General features: G+C 42.8%; 1 protein-coding gene across 2 annotated transcripts in view; it reads left to right on the forward strand.

The window, feature by feature from the left end:
* Window positions 1-24,524, forward strand: part of ANKRD55 (ankyrin repeat domain 55) — a 111,820-nt gene that overhangs the window by 50,361 nt on the left and 36,935 nt on the right. For both annotated transcript variants that reach the window (XM_013972762.2, XM_018065807.1), the window contains 2 exons: window positions 4,439-4,499; window positions 14,686-14,814. In XM_013972762.2, coding sequence (XP_013828216.1) covers window positions 4,439-4,499; window positions 14,686-14,814 — 190 coding nt within the window. The remainder of the gene's footprint in view (window positions 1-4,438; window positions 4,500-14,685; window positions 14,815-24,524) is intronic.

The following is a 24,524-nucleotide window of genomic DNA, read 5'->3' on the forward strand; positions in this document are numbered from 1 at the left end:
TGTATGATTATGGCTGATTTACATTGTTTTAGAGCAGAAACCAACACAACATTGTAAAATTTTTTTTTTAAGTCAACCACTACTTAAGCTTCCTGTTTATATCACCCTCACTGAAGAAGTCTATCCCCATTTAAGTACTCTTTGAAATGCAGCATGATCAATCCCTCTGATCAGTATTAAGCAGTTTAATACTTAGGACTTTAGGTGTAACCTAAGCTGAGCAACAATGAAAATCTGATTCAGCAGAAAGACAAGCCATTTTGTTTTTCAAATAATTCTTCCAAAATAATTTCTGAAATTTTTAATTGTTTCCACATAGACAACTGTTTATTGTCTTGGTGAGTTTAGTTTGCTGTTGGGATGACCACAACAAAGTACCACAGGCTGGGTGGCTTAAACAACAGAAATTTTTTTTTTCACAGCTCTGAAGACTGGTAGTCCAACATCAAAGTGCCAACAGGCTTGGTTTCCTCTGAGACTCTCTCCTTGGCTTTCAATTACCATCCTCTTGCTGTCTCTCCAAATGGTCATTCCACTGCAAAAGTGAAGTGAAAGTGTTAGTCACTCAGTCATGTCCAATTCTTTGGGACCCTATGGATTGTAGCCTGCCAGGCTGCCTCTGTCCATAGGATTCTCCAGGCAAAAATACTGGAGTGGGTGGCCATTCCCTTCTCCAGGGGATCCTCCCAACCCAGGGATCAAACCTGGGTCTCTTGCATTGCAGGCAGATTCTTTACCATCTAAGCCACCAGGGAAGCCCACCATAAGCCTGTCTTTGTGTCACTCTGTGTGTCCTAATCTCTTTTACTAGAACACTAATCAAATGGGATTAGGGCCCACTGTAATCATCCTTCATTTTAACTTGTGTGTGTGTGTGTGTGTGTGTGTGTGTGTGTGTGTGTGTGTGTGTATGTTAGTTGCTCAGCTGTGTCTGACTCTTTCGAACCAGTGGACCATATATGGAATTCACCAGGCAAGAATACTGGAGTAGGTTCCCATTTTCTCCTTCAGAGGATCTTCCTGAACCAAGGATGGAACCCAGGTCTCCTGCACTGCAGGTGGATTCTTTACCATCTGAGCCACCAGGGGAACCCCCATTTTAGCTACCTCTTTAAAGGCTCTATCTCCAAATACAGTTGCATTTTAGGGAACTATGGAATGAGGTTTGTGACATTGTACAGGAGACAGGGATCAAGATCATCCCCATGGAAAAGAAATGCAAAAAAGCAAAATGGCTGGAGGCCTTACAAATAGCTGTGAAAAGAAGAGAGGCAAAAAGCAAAGGAGAAAAGTAAAGATATAAGCATCTGAATGCAGAGTTCCAGAGAATAGCAAGAAGAGATAAGAAAGCCTTCTTCAGTGATCAATGCAAAGATATAGAGGAAAAGAAGAGAATGGGAAAGACTAGAGATCTCTTCAAGAAAATTAGAGATACCAAGGGAATATTTCATGCAAAGATGGGCTCAATAAAGGACAGAAATGGTATGGACCTAACAGAAGCACAAGATGTTAAGAAGAGGTGGCAAGATTACACAGAAGAACTGTACAAAAAAGATCTTCACGACCCAGATAATCACGATGGTGTGATCACTCACCTAGAGCCAGACATCCTGGAATGTGAAGTCAAGTGGGCCTTAGAAAGCATCACTACGAACAAGGCTAGTGGAGGTGATGGCATTCCAGTTGAGCTATTTCAAATCCTGAAAGATGATGCTGTGAAAGTGCTACACTCAATATGCCAGCAAATCTGGAAAACTCAGCAGTGGCCACAGGACTGGAAAAGGTCAGTTTTCATGCCAATTCCAAAGAAAGTCAATGGCAAAGAATGCTCAAACTAGCGCACAATTGCACTCATCTCACATGCTAGTAAAGTAATGCTCAAAATTCTCCAAGTCAGGCTTCAGCAATACGTGAACCATGAACTTCCTGATGTTCAAGCTGGTTTTAGAAAAGGCAGAGGAACCAGAGATCAAATTGCCAACATCCACTGGATCGTGGAAAAAGCAAGAGAGTTCCAGAAAAACATCTATTTCTTCTTTATTGACTATGCCAAAGCCTTTGACTGTGTGGATCACAATAAACTGTGGAAAATTCTGAAAGAGATGGGAATACCAGACACCTGACCTGCCTCTTGAGAAACCTGTATGCAGGTCAGGAAGCAATAGTTAGAACTGGACATGGAACAACAGACTGGTTCCAAATAGGAAAAGGAGTACGTCAAGTATATTGTCACCCTGCTTATTTAACTTCTCTGCAGAGTACATCATGAGAAACACTGGACTGGAAGAAACACAAGCTGGAATCAGGATTGCCGGGAGAAATATCAATAACCTCAGATATGCAGATGACACCACCCTTATGGCAGAAAGTGAAGAGGAACTAAAAAGCCTCTTGATGAAAGTGAAAGTGGAGAGTGAAAAAGTTGGCTTAAAGCTCAACATTCAGAAAACGAAGATCATGGCATCTGGTCCCATCATTCATGGGAAATAGATGGGGAAACAGTAGAAACAGTGTCAGACTTTATTTTTGGGGGGCTCCAAAATCACTGCAGATGGTGACTGCAGCCATGAAATTAAAAGATGCTTACCACTTGGAAGAAAAGTTATGACCAACCTAGATAGCATATTCAAAAGCAGAGACATTACTTTGCCAACTAAGGTCTGCCTAGTCAAGGCCATGGTTTTTCCTGTGGTCATGTATGGATGTGAGAGTTGGACTGTGAAGAAAGCTGAGCACCGAAGAATTGCTGCTTTTGAACCGTGGTGTTGGAGAAGACTCTTGAGAGTCCCTTGGACTGCAAGGAGATCCAACCAGTCCATTCTGAAGGAGACCAGCCCTGGGATTTCTTTGGAAGGAATGATGCTAAAGCTGAAGTTCCAGTATTTTGGCCACCTCATGCAAAGTTGACTCATTGGAAAAGACTCTGATGCTGGGAGGGATTTGGGGCAGGAGGAGAAGGGGACCACAGAGGATGAGATGGCTGGATGTCATCCCTGACTCGATGGACGTGAGTCTCAGTGAACTTCAGGAGTTGGTGATGGACAGGGAGGCCTGGTGTGCTGCGATTCATGGGGTCGCAAAGAGTTGGACGCGACTGAGCAACTGAACTGAACTGAACTGAACTGAAAATGTGCAAGAGACACAAGAGACTCACGTTCCATCCCTGGGTCAGGAAGATCCCCTAGAGGAGGGCATAGCAACCCACTCCAGTATTCTTGCCTGGAGAATTCCATGGACTGGGGAGCCTGGTGGGCTACAGTCCATAGGGTCTCAAAGAGTCGGACACAACTAAGGCAGCTGAGCATGCACACACACTAGGTTAGAGCTTTAACATATAAATTGGGGACCAGGGGACACAATTCTATGACAATGAATATTCATTGATTAATTCATTCAGCATCTTCCTCAGTAGTTTCCAAATTTGATTGTTTACAAGAATTTCCTGAACAGTTTATTTAAACAGTAGAACCTGGGCTTCGCTCCAGACCTACTGAGTCAGAAACCTTGAATATACAACCCAGGTATTTGTGGTTTTAAAAAATCTCCTCAGGGAATTCTGAGATGGAGCCTGGGTTAAAACTTCCAGGGTTAAGTATTCTAGAAATAACACTGTGCTCTAGGCATGCCTAAAATGCTGTCTGCATATTAACTCATTTAATCTTCACCCTGAGCTACAGGGTAGGCACTTTCATTCCCCCCATTTTACAGATGAGGATGCATAAGTACAGAGAAGTTAGATTACTTGCCTGTGGTCACAGAGTTGGTCAATATCAGAACTGGAATGTGAACCCAGGCAGTCTGGCTCCAGAGTCTGGGCTCCTAAGTACTAAACTCAATTGCTTCTCTCCCATAGATGGAATGTTGACCTCAGTCAACCACGTATGTGTCCCAAGTGGGATAAGAACTTGAACTTGGGAATCATCAGCAGTTGTTTCACACTGATAACTGACTGCATGCTTAGATATTTTGTGTTTTAGAAAGAATAAGCAAAATTGTAAATGCTGACTGCCTCCAGGTATAACCTATACATTTAGAAGGTATGGCACATGTTCCAAGTGGTGAAGCAATTTGAAAGCACTCGAAGTTTATGCAAAATGAATAAAGAATAAGCACTAGAGAACTTTGCTTCTTGGAGTGAACACAAAGGGATACCGGTCTAGTGAATAAGATAAGCCTGAGGATTTGCTTTCTGCATTCCCTTTCACTCTCCAGAAGCACTAAGATAGGGAGGAAGGGAGACAAGAGACAGAGGTCTTCCTCCTACCTGCCTTCCTGGGCCTTCTTACCTATCACCCTGGCTTCTTTCCCATAGATCTCTCCCCTAGTAAATGCAAAGGGTGTCTGGTCATTTGGAGGCCTTCAGCAGACAGTATTTTTAATGTCATGTTCTCATACAGGTTCTGTTCTTTAAAGCCACTTCTCCTGTTTTTCTTCACAGGCTCCTAACAGTCCTGGTGCAACAGTCAAACCTCAGCGAGATTAATCACCAGGACAATGAGGTGAGCCTGCCCTCGCAAGGAATGGTTGGACATTGTGCAGGTTAGAGAAGGAAGAAGGGTTTTCTGAACCACAGAGCTTCCTCTCTTAAAGGTGCAAGGAAGGGATGGAGCAGTTTTGTGTTTCTACCCTGAGAGGGAAGCCTGTGTCTCTATTATTAATTCTCAGGCAGAAATTTATCCCACTGCAGATAGCTTTTAATAGGGTAGGATTTATTGCATTAAGTATTTAAGCATTCATCTACCACTGAGATTTTGTAATTTCCCTTTGGACATTGAGAAATAAATATTGCTCTTTCCTGTCTTCTCGAGAACCAAAAATTTCGATGGCTGCTGATGCTCTCTCTTTGAGTGGAAGACGACAGATAGATAATAATTCTAGGCTCCCTGCTCCAGAAGCCACACTATTAATGCCAATGATCATAACTGCTGTTTCCTTTACGTTACAAGGCAAGCCTGTGCCAGGTGTCCAAGAAGACAAAGCAACACTCTCAAAGTTCCTGAGGGAGGGCGGATCAGACCAGGTAGAGCTGCCCCAGAGACACTGAGGGGCTCGTATCTATTTAACTCTTACAAAAAAAAAAAAACAGATCTGGTTTTTATTAGCCAGGTTAATTTCTTTAATCAGCTTCTTAAAATAGATTTAAATATCTGATTTTTAATGGAATTTTTAAAATGTAAACTTAATTTGACTTCACTAAGAATGTCTGATAACTTTAAGAAAACCTGATAGTATTGAAAATGTATATGCCCCAAGATGTGAAATAACTTCGTTTTCAAGGAGACCGACTGGCCATAGACAGAGTGGGAGGGAGCCCCCTAAAAGGGACTGGGCCCATACTTCGTATTTCTCCTGGGCTGCACCTCTTGTCTTCCTTGAGCCTTTGAATCAAAGGCCTCCTTCCAACTGGCTTGGCATTAATGACCACATCAAAAAGTCCCTACTTCACAGTCTGGGTCTGAGGATGGACACTTCTCTGACTCGGTGGTCACATGCTGTTTCACCTACCCCTCGTCTTCAGTAGTTTAAAGCAAAACCCCACATGAGAGAATATTGCAGTGTTTCAAACTTCTGCTTTAAAAATGAGAACCAGAGATGAGAAAGTGCCCTTCATGTGAAAGCAGGGAGCCTGGGGGCTTGCAGTCTGTGTCAGCTGATTAAGAACTTCTAGACTTTGGGCAACTTGCCAACCACTTCTTACACCTTCAGCTTCTTCCCTAACCCCCAGCCCACCCTGGGACTTATTAAATGAAAGGGGGAAAATTCAGTCATTTACACCCTAAAGTTAAATTTCCCTTACAGACATCCAACTCTGTCCCCAACTCAGTGGATCTGAACATCCCCTAGCAAAGTGACAGTTCCCTATTTTTCCCCACCCTGGGAGGCCCCTGGTTGGTTGATGAGAATGAAAGTAGACAGAGATCTTTCTAACAGTGGTAGTTGTAACACTTTTCAGACAATATGTGGTTAATATTGGAAAAGTCTGTAGTTCCCTTTTGTGCAAAGCAACCTCTCAGAGAAGATTCTTCTTGGTCTTACACCAGCATTGGACCTACTGGCTTTTTTGAGCAGATGCCTCAACAAGGACACTTGACTTCAGTGTCATAGCTTCCTCTTCACACCATATCACAGCATGTCTGAAACCCATCTGAATCCAACTACTAATGCTTGCCTGCGTTTTTCTTTAGTATATACATTGCTGTGTGTGCATGTTAGTTGCTCAGTCATGTCTGACTGCTTATGACCCCATGGACTGTAGCCCTCCAGGCTCCTCTGTCTATGGAATTCTCCAGGCAAGAATACTGGAGTGGGTTGCCTCTCCCTTCTCCAGGGGATCTTCCCTACCCGGGGATCAAATGTGGGTCTCCTGCATTGAAGGCAGATTCTTTATTATCTCAGCCACCAGGGAAGCCCATATATATTGCTGGTATGAGCCAATCCATATAAATTTGCAAGGGCTAATTTGCTCTTTGCCATTGGGAAATAAGGATAGTTCTGAAATGGAAAGAACACAGCATAGGCTTTCCTTTCCAGTTATTACCTTGGTAGAGTTCCTGCATTTGACTTCTCAGTGTTCTGAATAAGCAGTCACCTTCAGCCCCACCCCCACCCCACTTTTCCAAATGAGTTCCAAGTACAGTCTCCATTATATATGAAGGAGTAACAGTTAAAACACACACACCCTACATCTGTTAAATAGCAGGAAGCAAAACAGCAAAGGCAAAGAAATCAGGGAAAAGGTAAGCTAGTGCTGGCGAAGCATTATGGCTTGCTGACGACAAGAGGAAAGAGCAAGACATATCCCCTATGGAGTTTGAATAAAATTATTTTCCCAGAATAACTAAAGGACTCCCAAGCTTGTCACAATAATGCTTAAAGATTAAATGATTAATTAACAGAAATCTAGCTTAATTGAGACAGACTGTTAACTGAAACTAAGAATGGAGAGAGGGAGCAAAGGAAAAAGAAATGTTTTCTGCAGCCATCCTCTAATTGCTCATGTAAAACAAAAGATAATATGTACCACTTTATATCAGAGATGACTATCACTCTAGAGGCTATCCTCTTCTGAGCTCAGTGACTTGAAACATTTTTTGTACTATTAGTTTTTACTTGAATAAATAATATATGAACACATTTGCTTCTTAAAAAGTTAAATATTACAAGTAATACTAGAAGTCCTTGATTACTTCCACCCTACCACCTTCACCCCCAGGTAATTGTTCTTTTGTGTGTATATATATAGTATGTATATACATACTTTCTCAATCTTTTGTATCTATTACCACATCTTCTTAATCCAGCCATCTATTGATGGGAACTCAGTTGCTTCCATGTCTTGGCTATTGTAAAAAAATGCTGCTTTGAACATTGGGGTGCATGTGTTATTTCAAATCAGTGTTTTCATTTTTTCTGGGTATATATACCCAAGAATGGAACTACTGGATCACATTGTAGTTCTATTATTAGTTTTTTAAGGACCCTCCATACTGTTTTCCCTGGTGGCTTAGAGGTTAAAGCATCTGCCCACAATGCGGGAGACCTTGGTTCAATCCCTAGGTTGGGAAGATCCCCTGGAGAAGGAAATAGCAACACACTCCAGTATTCTTGCCTGGAGAATCCCATGGATGGAGGAGCTTGGTGGGCTACAGTCCACGGGGTTGCAAAGAATCGGACCCGACTAAGCGACTATCTCAATCTCATACTGTTTTCTGTAGTAGCTGCCCCAATTTATATTCCCACCAACTGTGTACAAGGGTTCCCTATTTTAATTTTTAGTATGCATGCGTGGTTGTTCTTCAACACAACTGCATCAACTTATAACTCCACTCATAGTGTAAAACATGCTTATCACTGTTTTCCTGTTGTTGGATTTTCTTATTATTGTTTTAATTTGCATTTCCCTAATAGCCAATGAAAATGAGCATAATTTCATAGGTACAGTGGGCATTTTTAGATCTTTGTCCATTCACCTTTTCTTACATATTCATAGGAGTATTTTTTTTTTTAATCGCACCACACAGTGTTCAGGATCTTAGTTTCCCGACTGGGGATCAAACCTGTACCCTCTGCAGTGGAAATGCAAAGTCTTAACCTTTGGGCTGCCAAGGAAGTTCCCACAGGGGTTTATTTTATATTCTGACCAATCCTTTATCTGCTATTGAATTGCAAATGTTTTTCATAGTTTATTCTTTATTTTAGAACTGTTTGTGATGTCTTTTCCTCTACAGAAATTGTAAAATATGATATAATCAAGATGATCATTCTTGTCCATTATTGTTTTTGTTTTCAGTATCCTTTTTAAAGGCCTTTCCTACCCCTAGGGACATAACTACATCATGCTAAATTTTCTTTTAGTTTGTTACAAGATTTTTTTTTTTAATATGTGGTTTCATTTCTGAACTCTGTTCTCATTCCAATGATCTATTTGTTTTTCTTGTTTCATTAACCACACTGCTTAATTATAAAGTGACTTGTTTGGAAGCTATCCACACTGCAGGATTTAACACTGTGGGAAAGGCACCATGGGTCAGATGGTCAGATTGTCCTGTGCCTTTGTTCTTTGGGAGGGACCTCAGGGGAATCTCTGACAAAGAGAGGGGCTTGTCTATTGCAGCCACAGAGAATTAAGTTGTTAAATTCCTGGAATCTAACCTCTCCTGCTTTCGTTTTAGCTCTGACAGGAAAAGCACCCCATGAAGAGGGACTATAAAATATTGGCATCTGCATTAGAATTTTGAATGCATTTATCCAGAAAAGCACTGTTATACATGGTATTTAAAATAGATAGTTGATCCTATATTAATGCACATTCTGATATAAGTAGATTTTTGTGAGTGACCTGACAATCCAAACTTACATTACAATAGCACTTGCAGAAAATAAATCCAAGTTGCAAAACCAGATGTAAATCTTTGGATATAATTCTTAGCAGTAAAATCTACTTACAACATTCCCAGGATTCAAGCACAAGCAGGGACTGTTTATTAAAAAAGGCAAAATCAATAAAAACAGTCCCTGATTTTAGAAATCTTTTTGCTCTACAGCTGGCAGAAGGTAAAATAATAAAGTCAAAAAATTTAATGCACCAGAATTTTTATTCTAAAAATGAACACCTTAACAGAGTCTGGTGCTACTTAGGAGCTCTCACTTCCCTCTCTCCTCAGACCCTCTTTTCCCCATAAGGTCCTAGAGGCAGATCATGTATTTTTTTATCTCAATATCCCTAGAATCTAGTTCAGTAACTTGCACATAATAAAGTGTCCCTAAAATATATATTTAGATAAAGAATTAAATTATTAAATTCAAGAAAAAGGCACATGATTTTATTTTATTGTCCTCTCCCTCTTTGTTGTGTTGACCCAACTCAATGAATGACTCATTTTATTTACCAGATTTGACTCCCTGTGACTTTTAATTATTTCCAAATTTACTCTCAAACAAAAAAAAAGATTTTGTATCATTTGAGAGCTTCAAAAATGTATTGTAGATTTTAGGGCAGGAGTCCTTGTCCATTTTCAAAATGTGGACATATCTGGTATACTGGAGAAGGCTGTGGATCCCTTCTCAGAAAAATGTTTGAAGTTACATAATATGAAATACACAGCATTACAAAAAATTATATTGAAAAACAGATACCAAAATATTTTAAGAAGAAATTTGTAATATTTACACGCAAGCATTTTTTGCTAAAGCCTTACTAATCTTTGTGATCTATAATTGTAAGTTTTTACCCACATAAATTTGAAGAAAATGGCTTTCATTACTGCATTTCTTATCTTGCTTTAGAAGTTCTTTTTAGACTCTTTTAAATTATATCCTTTATCCCAGTTTTTTGTACACAGAAGACCCTCTGTAACTTTTGTGAGGGGTAGTCACAAAATTAACAGTATGTGAATATAAAAATGTCAGACAGAGCCAAACTGGACTTCTGTGAACTTCTAGATCCTTCAAATGACCTAGAATTGTTTTGCTGATCTCGCAAACACCTGCTAGAATTCTATCGCCCGGTGCACCAAAATGCGGGATGAACCAAAGCAGCCAGCCACATCACACGTTTCTTTCTCTGTGCCTTTTAGCATCTGCAAGAGCTGGTCTAAAAGTGCAGTTCTGAAACAGAAAACTACTTAACACTGAATCAGATTTCTGCTTCATAAAGCACAAAAGTTACAGTGGTTTTGGAAAAAAAAGAAAAAAGTTCTGAGAAGACGATAGGACTTGAAAGCCCTTTACTGAAATATTGGTGGCACAGGCTCAAGGCACAGAATTACTCATGTGCACCAGAGTGTGTTTCAAAGCCAGCCTGCCATGCACACAACAGCTATCACACACAGCTGTTTCTATCAACAATCTCAAAATGGCTCCTAAGTCAACCAAAACTTAACATCTCCCTCCAAAACTTTCTAGAGAGCTATGTTCTTAAATGAATATAAGTTACTCTTTGCTCAGAGCCAACATACCTTCTTTCTCAAAGAAGTAGAATTCTATTGTCACCAGGGCCATCTGGGTGTGTGTTGCAACGTATCTTCCAGAGACTCCTAGACTTTCAGCTCTCAGATTCTTTGAAGGCCCAGTTGGGTCCTCAGTGAGGGGCATCACAGTTTAGACACAGGTGGCTGGCTTGCATTCAACAGACGCTGGTGTTTTATACTCCCTGTGAATCCAAGGGAACCTGCATAACCTGCGATTCACTGATTAACTCTTCCTGTGAACATTTCTCAAATACATTCCGTGTGCTTGGACATATCATAGTGAGTAAGCCACAGCCTCTGCCGTTAAAGTGCATCACAGCTAAATCTTAATTCTTGTCACAGCCCAGGGCAGACGCAAATTGCCAAGCTGGAAGTCTGCTCCTTAAATGGCCACCAGTCTTAACACAACTACGATGTGCTAGCAGTGTTAAAGAAGCTGAAAGAAGGAGGACGCGATTGTAGGAAACAGTTCCTGAACAAGTGTGTTGTGCAATGCAAAGAGTGGCATTGGAGCTGATTTTGAAAGTTTTGGTTTTCATATTACTAACTCTAAGAGGGTGTATTTTTATTTCTCATTAGCCCAACTGAAAAAAATAGCAACAGGAAATTTCTCTTGACTTGAATGAATGTTTGAAGTCTGTTTGTATTATAATATAAATATACAACATATTTATATTATATATTATAATGTATTATTATTTACAGACTAATTGAGTAATTCAAGTCTTGATTTGGGGCCACTCAGAGGATCAACAGTGATTTATAACACTGATCCCAAATTCCAAGGTAGAGGATGGGTGGGAGGGATTATATATATATATATTTTTTTTTTTTCAATAGCTTACTAAACTAAATATTTGCCAACTGCACTTTCAGAAGAAAACTAGAAGTGATGCCAAATGAAATAAACAATAATACAGGGTGGCAACCCTGATGCTTGAGAATCACCATTCTAGAAACTGAGAAAACCCCAAATCCAGCTAAAATCACAAAGAAAAAAATTGTCCAGTATCTGAGCTCATTTCGAAAATGAAAGCTACTAGCTTGATGTGTGGAACAAGCAATTTCCTCCAGAGTGGGAGGGACCCCAATTTGAATCCCAACTTGTCTTCTACCCAGTCAGTCAGTGACCTTAGGGAAATCATTTAACCTGTGTTTCAGTTTCCTCACCTGTAAAATGAGTCTAAAAATACCTATCTCTCAGGATTGTTGTAAAGATTCAGTGAAGTAAATGAAGTTCTTGGCACCAAGTGGGTATATGAAAAATAGTAGTGGCCTTTTGCACTGTTTTTCAAAATGTGCAGGAGCTGAGGTTTTTTGTTTTCATTTTTGTTGTTGTTGTTGTTTGGTTTTCCAACAGGGAGGTAAGAAGGGGTGGTGGTTGCTTTAAGAGAAAAACTCTTAAAGCCTAGAAACTCTTTAGGAGACAAGGCTTAACAGTGTTCTAACAAGGATTAAATTAATTCACAGTTTCATGCTGAATTCTCACCTGGCTAAATCAATCTCTCTGCATATAGTGATTGCCATCTACCTCATTTGGAGGACTCATCAAGAATTCTCACAGGTTTCAACAGGTTTCTACTGAACAGTTGATAACAATGATCATAGCAGACAAGTTCATTTTCTATAAAGAAGTCATGTTCTGTCTTTCTTGTGTGAATGATTTTAGAAAGCAAAGCCAAATTTTACAAAAGCAAAAAAATCCATCAAGAAGAATAAGAAGTCACTCATTCATTTAATAAGCTTTTGCTGAGCGTTTACAATGCGCCTGGCACTGTTCTGGGTTCCAGGGACTCAGGCGGAAAAGGGCCCTGCCTTCATGAGGTTATACTCCAGTAACTCAGAATTGTCTCCCATGTCTGTAGTCCTGGAGCTGGTGGCATGTCATAATGAAGCCAATGATTCTAAAGCAAACGGTACTCAGCTCTGGGAAAGGGGTAATCACTGCACAATAAAAAGAATCTGATTCCCTGGAGTCCAGATTTCTAATTCCAGCGGGCCAAATTAAAAATAAAGAGGACCCACTGAAATGCTTTGAGCTATTCTGAACCTCAAGTAAATATTCAGCCGCAGGAATAAGAACAAGAAGTTCCACTGTTGTTAGATGGTCGTTATTTTCCATATGGAACCAATTTCATGAAATATCTTTAAGAGTATCTGGAGGCTCAGTGTTATATGACACTTGACACTTGAAAGCAGGCCATAATGTAATGATTTAGAATGTGGAACTGGTCAAGGGGACTTACATTCTAATCTCACTGCCCCACAAACCTCAAACCCTAGATTCAGTTTTGTGCTCAGTCACAGGCTTGAGAACTTCCCTAGAACTCAACTTCCCCTTGCATAAAATGGGAAGGACAGAGACACCTTTCAGCGCTGACCAGCTGCTATAGCAAAAACTCGAAACCTCAGTGCCCGACATAATAAAAGCTTTTTCCTGCTCGCTTCATTGTTCAGTGCTGGTTGATGAGGTGACCCTGTCCTGTCTCATCAACCAGGTTCCTGGACTTTTTAATCACACGATTCCAGCACCATCTTGAGACTTAGCCTCCCCTCTATTCAGTTGCCAGGCGAGGAAAGAAAATATCTAAAAGACTGCAGAGTTTTTATTTTCTAGGCAGGCCTTGGAGGAGTGGGGCTTCCACTCTTCCATCCTTTCTACTCACACGGCAGTGGTCAGGACCCAGCCTCGGGGCCACACCTATTTGCCAGGAAACTGGGGATGTAGGCTGAGTATGTGCCCTGGAGAAAGAGGAAATCGAATTTGGTGAGCATTACAGACTTCACCACAATATTTAATCCAAAAGGTTATTTGGAGGATTGAGATGATATACAGAAGAACTCATAAAGCTCTCTAGAGCAGATAATTCATGTATTATCTGTGTGTGTGTTAGTCATTCAGTCGTGTCCGACTCTTTGTGACCCCATGGACTATAGCCTGCCAGGCTCCTCTGTCCATGGGATTCTCCAGGCAAGAATACTGGAGTGGGTTGCCATTCAATTCTCCAGGGAATTTATTATCTGGAACATTATTAATGTATTATCTGGAATAATAATAGCTCTACCCTTCTAGCCAGGCTGCAGCCCGTCTCCTCCACTCAGCTCATCTTGGATGGGCAGAGAAGGCCAAGGTGGTAACACTGTGTTATATGCAGAGACAACTGCAAAAAGAGAAAGCTGTCCACTTCCTTTGCTCCCTTTACCAGGCACCTTAATCTAGAATCATTTTAGATATATTTCATGTAATTGTGAGCTATACGCAAGGAGAAGAGGCCATCTTTTCATAGTCCACTCTCAAATACTACTGGTTCTTTTTGGCAAATGTTCCCCAGCAGAAGTTCATTTTATTATGAAACCATACCGAACGTGTGACCTTAAGCTAGGAAAGAAGGTGGAATTCACCAGATTGGCCCTTCCGGATCTGATTTCCAGGCTGCCACCAAGTGATTTCTTCTGAACAGTGTAAATCAGGTCATGTCAACACCTGCTTAAAATCCTTCACTGTCTTTCTATTGACTTCAGAATAAAATCCAAATGCCTTATATAGGTTATTCCCCATCCCACGCTCCAAGGATCAGCCCTGCCTCTTTCTCCAACTGCACCTCGCATGGCTCTCCTCCTCTCCCTATTCACTCATTCATTCATTCAACTGCTTTTCATCTAGCCTGGGTCAGTCTCTGGGATACTTTAGTAAACAGGCAGTGTTCTGGTCTGGTGGTGGGAGATGGCATCCCAGTGTACTCTGATCACAAGTGTCTGCCTCTGTGACTTGTTGCTCTTCAGTTTACCTCGATTCCCAGAGGCCCATGTAGAACAGTCCCTACCTCCGGGGTGGTTACTTGGTCATGGCACCCCAGGTGCATTCTTTATAGCATTCAACAATCCTGAAAATCCTTTGGCTTGTTTGTGTTATTAATATTTGTATTTGTGTTATTATTTGCATTTATTATCTATCTTCCTCTACCACAATGGAGTTCCCACAAGGACATGGATCTCATTGATCTTATTCCCTACAGTATGCTTGGCACCTGTTTACCTGACATCAAGTAGGAACCCAAGGAGTATCAGTTGAATGAATGATTCAAGGAACAAGTGAACTGACAGACAGCAACCAACGCATCTGGTGATGCCTTCGGGCCTGGGGAGAATGTGTGTACTCCACCTTCCTTCCTAATAGCCTGTGCTCATCTCAGCCCCTCTGACTGTGGTTTTGCAGGGGATGACAGCACTCCACTGGGCAGCTTTCCACAACCAGCCTCAACACACCCAAATGCTGCTGAAGAAGGGGGCAGACCCTACCCTTGTGGATAAAGACTTTAAAACAGCTCTCCACTGGGCAGTCCAGGTGAGAAATTAGCCAATGGGCTTGTCTCAAGTGTAAATGGTGTAAAGCAGTGTTAACAGTTCTGAGTAGGTCAGACCTGTAAGGCACAGTCCCAGCATTGATGTGGGCTTAATATGTATGATGGACTTCCCTTGTGGCTCAGCTGGTAAGGAATCTTCCTGCAATGCGGGAGACCTGGGTTTGATCCCTGGGTTGGGAAGATCCCCTGGAGAAGGGAAAGGCTACCCACTCCAGTATTCTGGCCTGGAGAATTCCATGGACTGTATAGTCCATGGGGTTGCAATGAGTTGGACACGACTGAGTGACTTTCACTTCACTTCACTTATATGTATGACAGAGCAAGCAAGATATATGCACGCTGCCCTCCTCCCTCCATCCATACCCATAAAGGCAACAGCAGACCGATCACTTTGGAGCATTTGGGTACATCAGTTGCTGAGAAGAAATCCTGCCAAGGTAAAGAGGGGGAGGAGTTACAGAATATCAGGCAGAGCCCACCTTGGCTGTTACACACACACACACACACACACACACATATATACACACCTCACTCTCTCCAGCAGTGCTTGCTGAGGGCTCACAGTGTTCCATGATAATTCTTCGAAGAATTGCTAGAAGTCCCTTCAGAGTCTTTGAACCATGAGTCTCTTCTTCCTTCCAAATCCTCTGAAGCAGAATAATTCCAGGAGACCCTGAGTTCTACTCTGAACCCTGAAAATAGCGACTCATGACACTTACCTCGCTATCCCAAAAGGGAGTCTGTATCAGTACATATAACTGGAGAAATCAGAAATCTACAGCTCAAAGAGAGGAAAACTGAGACTGAGGTGAAAGAATGACCACTGGTAACATTTATTGAGGTGTTGTCTCGGGAAATCATTCAAAGGGATTGACTAACTAAGAGTTATCTGTTCTGTCCTTGAGAGCAGTACTATGCATCCTTTGAACAAGACTGCCAGCCCGTTCTGTCTTTTGATGCCTGATGTAGACATCCCCACTGTTTATTTCCATCAGCCCTATAAAGAGACCCTTGCTGAACTGTGGTCAGCATCCCCCTGATTCTATGCACCCTGACAGTGGTTTCACTTAAGTGTTTTCACGTGCCACACATGGCGGAGAAGGGCACCTGGCACTTTCAGGGTTGACATGTGCGCCTGAGATCAAGGGGAAATAGAAGTGATTTGGAAACTACTCTGTTTTTGTTCTTGCAAGCTTGGCTTCAGTTACTCTGTAGCAGGGCCAGCCCTGACAAAACTCTGAAATGAACAAAGCTTGTTTTTGTCATCCCCACCTGCCCTGAGCACCCTCCTACATACTTTCAGTATTTAATCAGCTGCCTTGCCAATCCCCCCATGCCAGTCCCTGCCCAGCACCCAGTCCTCTGGCCAGAGGTCACCATTGCAGCAGTGGCCCCAGGGCAATATGGCTGGGCAACTAAGAAACAACCCACATGTATTGGTTCTCAGCTGGGGTGACAGTGGTGTCAGAATCAAGCATTTTCTGTATCTTCACTCTCATCACCTCTGTTCTCTGATTCCATCGATCTAGGATGGGGCTCCTGTACGTGAATTGGACAAAGTCTCCCCAAGGAATTCTTACCTGTATGCCTCCTCTGCTCCACCTTCGTCCACTGCACCCACAGTTTAGAGCTACTGCTTGGGACACAGGCTTGCAATCGAATCAGCAGCGCTTGTAAAATGACAAATTCCCAGACCCCACTCCAGATCTAATGAGTTGGGCTCTTTGTGGGTGGGAACCCCTGTTTTTATCCTCCAAGAGGCAATTTTGCAAAATCAAAAGAAAAATGTGCTCAACTCAGAGGATCTGAGTTTGCATTAACAGAATCGGATTTGTTCTGAGAAAAGTCCCTGATGCCAGCTTGGCTTAACTATTGGTGTATCTTTGGGGTATGAATGAGACTGTGTACATGACAGTGATATGTAATATTCTATGTAATTGGAAGAGATTACAGTTTTTATTATGGTTCCCAATTTCCTCTATGAAAACTTAGTTAGCATACTATCTACATAATCTTTCTCTCTACTAAATGATGTGGCTTTTACCTGCTACATTGATTTTAATCCTGCCTGCACATTAGAATCAAATGAAGAGCTTTTAAGCAATACTGATACTCAAGCTCCACACCTATTTTCAGTCAATTATTCTGGGGTGCAACCCAGCTATTAGTATTTTTGCAACGTTTTCCCTTCCTCTAGGAGCTTGTAATGCCCAGCTAGGGTTGAAAACCACTATGATAAATGAATTCATATGAATAGGTGCTAAAACCTTAGCTACTCCTACCTAAGATATTTGTATTCTGACTCATGTTTTTGTAAACTAAGTATAATGCCTCACACATTTATATACTTAATAAATGCTTAGTGAGCACCTACTTTGTATGTGGCATGGGAAGGGGGAGAGATTAACACTACAGATCCCTTCTAGGACCCCTATAATCACATGTGATATTGCATGGGTGGGTCTGTGAGGATGTTGGCATACGTTTTTCTGAGGAAGGTGTCCACTATTTCTTCAACTCTTCAATGAGGATCTGTAACCAGACTCCAGAATGTTAAGAATCTTACTCTGGAGGAACCGTGCACCCTCTCACTCCCTGTGGTTAGCACTAAAATTCAGAAGTGATGTGCTTTGACCTTTACTCTTCAGAGAAGACCAAGGGTAATTCCAAATGTCAGGCAAAACCAGGATTACACTTGCCTCCTTTAGTCATCTTCTTCATTTATAACACGGGGACAGCACTCTGCTCCTCTTGAAGTTTTTCCATATGAATAGGTCTATTTCCTGCTGTCATTTATTCCTTTCACTGAATTTAGGGCTTTTCTCTGGAACTATAAGAGACCATACTTAAAGTGACAGGACGTTGAGTTAATAAAGCCTCTGTATTTGACCCAGGTAATCAACGCAGTAAAGATTTGAAACACTGGGCCCAGAAAGTAAGGCCTTCCCAGGTGGCGCTAGTGGTAAAGAACCCGCCTGCCAATGCAGGAAACATAAGAGGTATGGGTTCGATCCCTAGCTCTGGAAGATCCCCTGGAGAATGAAATAGCAACCCACTCCAGTATTTTTGCCTGGAGAATCCCCATGGACAGAGGAGCCTGGTGGGCTACAGTCCCTGGGATCACCAAGAGTCAGACACAACAGAACGACTAACACTGTCTTGCAAGTATGCCCTCCCAGAAAGTAAACTACATTTGACTTTGCCCCATTTCTCAGGTCCCTTGGTCGCTGGTGGGGCCCTCCTGTAGGCCCATTGCCCTCATTCACCTTCCCCATCTGCCCAGGAGACTCCACTGCTTGGCTCTCTCTGGGCTAACACTGAGCAGAACCCTGTCCCTGTCTGCATCCAGTCTCCCCTGATGAAATCTCAGTCACTTTGGGGCATGTTCTCACCTATTTGTGACGGCACTCACTTATCAGGAGGAAACACAGGTCTCTCTCAGCTTCATCTCCCTCTCACTCCTCAACACTGCAGAAATCATAAATCTTTTTTTCATTCTCTTTTCCTCAGAAAGCCCATCGGTTCCAACGACTTTAGCTACCAATTTACTCAGAATTTGCTCAGGTCAAAATCCAGCACTGACCTCTCTCTTGACACTAGGCTCACATTTCCAGCTCTACCAGGCATCTTCCCATCATTTCCCATGGATGTGTCAAAGTCAACTCGTTCAAACTGAATCCACAGTCTCTCCTTCCCATCACATTTCCATCCTCCCAGTTGACCAAGACAAAGGCCTCCAGGTGGCCCATGAACACTCTTTCCTTATCATCATTCACATCCAGTTGGTTTTCAAGACCTTTTCCTTCTACCTCCTCAGGTCTCACAGTTACCTCTTTTCTATTCCCACTGTATAGATCAGGGTCCTAGCACAAAGCAGCCCACTCAGACGGGATTAATTGAACATAGATTCATAAAAAGGCTATTTACAGACAACCACAGGTTGCCATTAGGGAATCTGGGCCTAAAAGAGCCTGGGAGGGAAAGGTTACTAAGACACAGCAAAAGTTGTAACTGTAGGAGAGGGCCCAGGACAGAAACTGTTGCCCTGGATGGAATACTCAACCTGTGACCTAGCAGGGAGAGAACTGAACGATGAATGCCCCAGTCACTATTTCCTCCTACGTCCATCTCCTGTCAGTGCCACTCACTGGCCAATCCCAACTAGAAGCCAAAGGGCCGAGGAGCCCATTTAATGCAACTCATACGTGCTGAGAGCAGGTTGAAAACAGGGAGTTGACCAGGAAGAACAAATGGAGATGAGGAAGTACACCCACCATCACTGCCTTAGGTCAAGCTTCCCCTCTCTCTCATGGGATCAGTTTCAGCATGTGTATTTCTTCTTCACCCCTCTCTTTCTCTACGCTATTCTCACATTGCCGCCAGGTGCTCTTTCTACAAATCATAAAGGAATGTACTCCGTAACCGTTACTGCACCAAAACAATTATGGTCACACTTGGTTCTTGGCTCAAAAGGCTTCAGCAAGTGCTGTTTTTTGGTAAAGAGCAAACTCTTTGATTTGCACTGACTGCTGTGAACAATCACTCCCCACCCCACCCTACTCCCTGCTTCTCCTCTTCAATCTGTATATACATTAATCCAGTCATACTAGAATATTGATAATCCCCTCAATACATGAGGAAGATTCATCCAATCTTCCCCTTGGTCATCCTCTTCCCCTTTGGTGAAACATTTCTTTCTACTTGTTTTTCTTTAAATGGTATATGCTGCTAAGTCACTTCAGTCGTGTCTGACTCTGTGTGACCAGATAGACGGCAGCCCACCAGGCTCCCCCGTCCCTGGGATTCTCCAGGCAAGAACACTGGAGTGGGTTGCCATTTCCTTCTCCAATGCATGAAAGTGAAAAGTGAAAGGGAAGTCGCTCAGTCGTGTCTGACTCTTAGCGACCCCATGGACTGCAGCCCACCAGGCTCCTCCATCCATGGGATTTTCCAGGCAAGAGTACTGGAGTGGGGTGCCACTGCCTTCTCCATAAATGGTATATACTTAACAGTAATCTTATTGATTTATTTGGCTGCATCAGGTCCTAGTTGCGGTATGCAGAATCTTTCCTTATGGTGCTCTGGCTCAGCAGTTGAGGCTCAAAGGTTAATTTGCCCTGCCACATGTGGGATCTTAGTTCCTCGGTCAGGGATTAAACTTGAAACCCTGCATTAGAAGGCGGATTCTTAACCACTGGACCATCAAGGAAGTCCCAATAGCTTTTTCTTCTGGCCTTCCCTGCCTCAACCCTTCTAACTGCAGACTTTATACTTGTTCCTCCTTATTTCTCAAGGCTCAACTAAGTTTACCCTCTTTGCTGAACTCCATTTTAGAATTTTCCCCTCTGTCCAGCATGTCCTTCCTTCTATTGCTGGTGTTACTGTCAGTGGCGTACCTACATCTCCTCTTCTAGACCACGTGCTTAAGTGTAACATACCTTACTCATCCAGCTGTCTCTCAAGACCCAAAACAGACCTCTGTGAATCTTTATGAATAGCAAAAAAGTTTTCACTGAATTCAGTTCAATAAGCTTATCCATCACAAGCCATTGGAATTGGAATTCGTGTTTCATCGGGTTCTTTCTGTGACATACCATTTTCAGCTTAACCGAGACCTCCAGGAATGCATTGCCTTAGTATCAAGGAGTTTTTCCTAATGATATGTAATCTAGGATAGCTATGATGACAGGTCAGTGAGAGGGCCAAGTATCTACCACCCCTCAAATCTCACCTCTAGCTCATTCCTCCTGCTGCTGCTGCTGCTAAGTCGCTTCAGTCATGTCCGACTCTGTGCGACCCCATAGACGGCAGCCCACCAGGCTCCCCCATCCCTGCGATTCTCCAGGCAAGAACACTGGAGTGGGTTGCCATTTCCTTCTCCAATGCATGAAAGTGAAAAGTGAAAATGAAGTCGCTTTGTTGTGTCCGACTCTCAGCAACCCCACAGGCTGCAGCCCACCAGGCTCCTCCGTCCATGGGATTTTCCAGGCAAGAGCCCGTCCTCCTAACCCTAGCTAATGTGTTTATTTAGAAGCTTCCTCAGTAGTACTCTTCTTGCAGTGCATTTTTCAAGGGTGAATAGAAAAAAAAGAACTGCCCTAATATAAAGCAACTATTTCATGTTTTTTCATTCGGTATGTGATTAAGGAAATTATACACACACCCTTGGAGCTCTTGAATGGAACCATGAAGCCACTAGTGTCTGAGACTGATTTGGTCCAGCATGAAGTTCTCCTCCTTCCTGTGGTGGCCAAGATATGTGATCAACTGTTTGAACTGTGTCAAAATTCTATAAATATATTCAGAATGCCAAAGGATAATTATAAATGTCATAGGCCAGTGGATCCAGACCATAGATGAAAGAACCTTAGAGCTGGGAGGGACCACACAAAGTCATTTAATGCAAGCCCTCTGTTCACAGGCGGAAAACTAGTACACAGGGAGGTTACCATTGTCCAGGCTTACCCTATACCCACAGGTGCCCAGACCACACAACTCCCAGTGCTTGATTAAAGGAAAACTAGAAAACCACATAAGCCCAGAATAATCAAAGAGAAAGTCAAATTTACTAAATCAACTCCCATTACCCTGGAAGCAAAGATGGAGTTATCTTAAAAGATAGCCTAAATTAAAGTGGCCTGCATGTGTAAGCTCCCCAGGGCTTGGCTGCAGAGAGGGAAGGAGATGGGTAGATGCCCAAAAAATAGGAACTCACCTAGGAGTAAACACAAGTAAAGAAAGAAGTGAAAAGATAGTGAAAGGTGGGAGATAGTGAGAAAAAGAGAAGAAAGCTAAGAAAAGAACGGGTATAATTCTAGTTTGGTTTTGCCCATAGTTTGTAAGGCTTGTTTTATTTATTTATTTATGCTCGGTTCAGCCAATATTTGTTACAAGTTACTCTTTATGAGGCTCCGTTTCAGCAGAAAGACAGTGTTTCTACACATGACCACAGCAAGGAAGGAGGTTTCGTGGGGGTGTTTTCCATATTAATCATTAGAACACCTGTGAAACGATGTAGTTCAGCAGCTGAGGGTCACAGTGCCTCACTGCCCCTCCCCCACCATTTCTATCTTACAGTAGCCCTCCAGGTGGGTCAGCCCCAAGTTTTGGGATACAGCAGACCCTGGTATCAGGCCAAGCAGAAAGCCTGGGTCCAAACAGGCTAATTATGAAAAGGGTCCTGACTGCAAGCTAGGATATTGGGCCCCTTTCTCTTCTAGTCAGGCTTCCCTGATAGCTCTGTTGGTGAAGAATCCACCTGCAATGCAGGAGACCCTGGTTCGATTCCTGGGTTGGGAAGATCCACAGGAGAAGGGATAGGCTACCCACTCCAGTATTCTTGGGATTCTCTTGTGGCTCAGCTGGTAAAGAATCTGCCTGCAATGTGGTAGAGCTGGGTTTGAACCCTGGATTGGGAAGATCCCCTGGAGAAGGGAAAGTCTACCAACTTCAGTATTCTGACCTGGAGAATTCCATGGACTGTAGAGTCCATGGGGATTGCAAAGAGTTGGACACGACTAAGCGACTTTCACTTCACTTCTCTTCTAGTCAGCCACAAACCCTCAACTCTCGTGTGTTCACAATCTACTAGTTCACAAGCTAGTAGGTCTTCCCCTCCGACTCCATTCCAGTCTAACACATTTGGCTCCAGATGAACTTAAGGGCCAGTGTTCTTCTCACAGCACAAAACCACCTAGCCCTTTAAAAGGGCCGCATGACCTGAAACCCTTTCATCTCCTTTGAGCAGTCACTGTCATGTGACAAACAGACCCCTACTTCCAAGAGAAGGACAGAGATTGGAGTTCCCTTCCTGAAGAACCCACCATAGAACTAATTTCTCCAACACGTTAACAAATAAACAACTAATCCTAAATCTTGCACTAAGATTTCTTGGGAAGTCACCTGGAATAAAAAGGGTCTACAATAAGGATATTGAAATCTTGTTTTTTATCAGTCTCTGATAACAAAATTACTGTACCTTAATCTAACTTTCTTCTTGGCAAGGCTTCTTATGAATTCTTCTCCTTCGTGAGGTGTAAAAAGAAAACGACTAGGACTCAGTGGTTCCCAGCAGTCTTTAGGTTACATGAAGACAATTTCATGGATTACCCACAGATAAAAACAACACAATAAAAGAAAAATAAATAAACCCACAATCTTATTTGGCCACCCAATGCAGAATTCTAGAGTTCCATAATAAGATCTATACAATATTCTTTCCCTGTTGAACAATATTCCCACCAAATGGAAACTCACTCTCCAATTTTCCTAGGGGCCCTTGTGGGCAACACCCATTTCTTCTCTCCTAGTGCTTCCTGGTGTCTGTGACCGAGGCTTCCCAGGCCTGGAGACTCCATCTGATGGATGTTCAGCTGAGTTTGCCGAGAAGACCACTGAGCCAGGGCCTCTATTCACAAACTAGGGACCTCTCTTTGTTGTTGTTGTTTAGTCGTTTAGTCGTGTCCAACTCTTTCGAAACCCCATGGACTATAACCTGCCAGGCTCCTCTGTTCATGAGATTTCCCAGGCAAGAATGCTGGGGTGGGTTGCCATGCCCTTCTCCAGGGGATCTTCTCGACCCAGGGATCAAACCCGGGATCAAACCCACGTCTCCTGCATCTCCTGTACTGCAGGCAGATTCTTTTCCCCTGAGCCACCAGGGAAGCCCTAGGGACCCCTCTAGGGCTTTCTCAAATTCTTGTGAGGGTGCACCATGGCAACCGTCCTAAGAGAGGCTTTTAAAGCACCAAATGTGGAAAGAAGGTCTCAGTTGGTAAGACACACTTTACTGCTACTGATGTTGCTGATACCAACAACAGTTTTCACTTTAATTCCTCCCATGTGAACATGCAGGATCCGATAAATAAACCATTCCTGTAACTGAAGACAAAATAGTATAGCAGTGAAGTGCCAGGGCTCTGCAGTCAGTCCCAGCCTTGCCGCCTCATGGCTGTGACATTGGACAATGAATCTGCCTGTGATGCGGAAGACCTGGGTTCAATCCCTGGGTTGGGAAGATGCCCTGGAGAAAGAAACAGTGACCTATTCCAGTACTCTAGCCTGGGAAATCCCATGGGCAGAGGAGCCTGGCAGGCTACAGTCCATGGGGTCGCAAAGAGTCAGACACAACCGAGCGACTCACTGACAGACAGAATCCCTCTGTGCCTCCAATTTCTCCTCTACAATATGAGGATGATAAGAGTGCCTACCTTATGGTACTCACTTGTTTAGTCCTGACACCCACGGAGTTGTTGTCAGGATTAAACAAGTGAGAACAGGCCGTGCTGGGCACAGAACATTCACTTGGTAAACATCATTATCACCATTACTCTTGGGAGGATATTATTATAAAAACAATGGGGATGTAAATGAGGGTTGGATTTGAAGACAAAGGAATTGTCTGAAAGATTCAGGACAAAGGCATTTTGGAGAAAAGGGGTAAGCGAGTGAAATTTCTCTTATCCAGAAAAGCCATGTAAGAGTCCAGCTCTCAAGGGAAATGCTGACAGGGACTATCTGCTCAGGAAGTCAGAAGGGGCCCACTCAGACGTGCCAGACTGCAGCCCACCCCCACCCTGCATCTAAGCTGGCTGCTTCCAAAATGGCTCCTGCATGGGTCAGGCAAGGAGAGAGGAAGACAGTGTGTAAGATGTGGGTTCTGTTTTTTCCATCTGTGCTTGACACTCCATCC

The sequence above is a fragment of the Capra hircus genome, chromosome 20, assembly GCF_001704415.2.
Source record: "Capra hircus breed San Clemente chromosome 20, ASM170441v1, whole genome shotgun sequence".
NCBI lineage: Eukaryota > Metazoa > Chordata > Mammalia > Artiodactyla > Bovidae > Capra > Capra hircus.